The 1,443-nt window shown below is 37.7% G+C and overlaps 1 protein-coding gene across 1 annotated transcript in view; it reads left to right on the top strand.

The window, feature by feature from the left end:
• Window positions 1-1,443, top strand: part of plekha1b (pleckstrin homology domain containing, family A (phosphoinositide binding specific) member 1b) — a gene marked incomplete in the record, with an annotated part of 12,646 nt that overhangs the window by 5,797 nt on the left and 5,406 nt on the right. Inside the window, 1 exon segment of the mRNA XM_014023366.1 lies at window positions 951-1,014. Coding sequence (XP_013878820.1) covers window positions 951-1,014 — 64 coding nt within the window.

The following is a 1,443-nucleotide window of genomic DNA, read 5'->3' as shown; positions in this document are numbered from 1 at the left end:
TTCTACATATAGGTCAAATTATTCACTGCAATAAAATAAATTTGTCTGTTTTTGTCACTTTTATGCTGGATTATCAACTCTGTTACATACAGAAGGGAAACTTCACCAAAGTGAAACGTAAATCTGTGGATCTGTGTTTGATTACTCTGCCTGGCTTTCTCAAGGACCAGGATGTGACACAAAAATCTGAATTTTTCAAACTAAAAGTGAAAGTAGTCAAACTGAATTTTTAATGAACCAAAATACAGTTTCAAAGCAAATTAATTCAGATACAAAACTTTAAATTCAGTTTCAATTTAGTAAAAGTCATTTTCAAACCAGTGCATTCAATTTCAAATTATGAACATTCAGATTCAATCTGAGCAATTCAAATTCACTTCCTGCTGGCACAAGATTTATCCCATAGAAGAAAGGCCATTGGTGGGTAAGAGGTCGGGGTTAGGCTATAGAAACAATCAGTAAATAAATGAATAGAAGTCAATGYGAAGTCCCCATGAGGATAGAAGAACAAAGGTGCACGTGTGTGTGTGTGCAGCTGTAATCTGTGAAAATTTATTGAAGAGTCATCACTGCTCAACAGAAAATTTATACCGGTAAATATTTATAAAGTCAGTGTGTGATACATTTTGTCAGTCAGCTGTGTTATTTATTTTTAGATGAACKGAGAATGTTTCTTTTCTGTTTGAACCAGTGATGTTTACAGATTTACAGATGTTGAGTTTTATTCAGATTATCTGAACGTTTGAGTCGAAGGGAAGAAAATGAAACCAGGAAGTGATCTACAAGCAGATTTCTGTTTCTRTTTAGGACCGTGAGGCGCTGAGAGTCATCTCACTGAAGGAGATCCAGAAGGTCCAGGAGTGCAAACAGAGGTGGGTCAGCAGCAGGACCAGAACCTGGTCTTTGKTTGGTCCAGATGGAGTAAAACCTGGTCTGTTGTTGTTCTGCAGCGACTTGATGATGAGAGACAACCTGTTTGAGATGGTCACCTCTTCCAGGACCTTCTACATCCAGGTGAGGAGCAGTTTACTCTTTCATCTGTCTGTTAATCTGTCTGTTAATCTGTCCGTTAATCTGTCTGTTAATCTGTCTGTTAATCTGTCTGTTAATCTGTGCATTAATCTGTCTGTTAATCTGTCTGTTAATCTGTCTGTTAATCTGTGCATTAATCTGTCTGTTAATCTGTCTGTTAATCTGTCTGTTAATCTGTCTATTAATCTGTGCATTAATCTGTCTATTAATCTGTCTGTTAATCTGTCTGTTAATCTATCCATCCATCCATCCATCCATCCATCAACCATCCATCCACCAAACTGTCCATCCATCCATCCATCCTCCGTCCATTCATCCTTCCATCCATCCACCAATCTGTCCATATATCCATCCGTCCATTCATTCATTCATCAATCATTCATCCATCCATCCACCAATCTGTCCATCCAT

The sequence above is a fragment of the Austrofundulus limnaeus genome, unplaced genomic scaffold (assembly GCF_001266775.1).
Source record: "Austrofundulus limnaeus strain Quisiro unplaced genomic scaffold, Austrofundulus_limnaeus-1.0 Scaffold364, whole genome shotgun sequence".
NCBI classification, from domain to species: Eukaryota; Metazoa; Chordata; class Actinopteri; order Cyprinodontiformes; family Rivulidae; genus Austrofundulus; species Austrofundulus limnaeus.
This window is presented reverse-complemented; position numbering and strand designations above follow the sequence as displayed.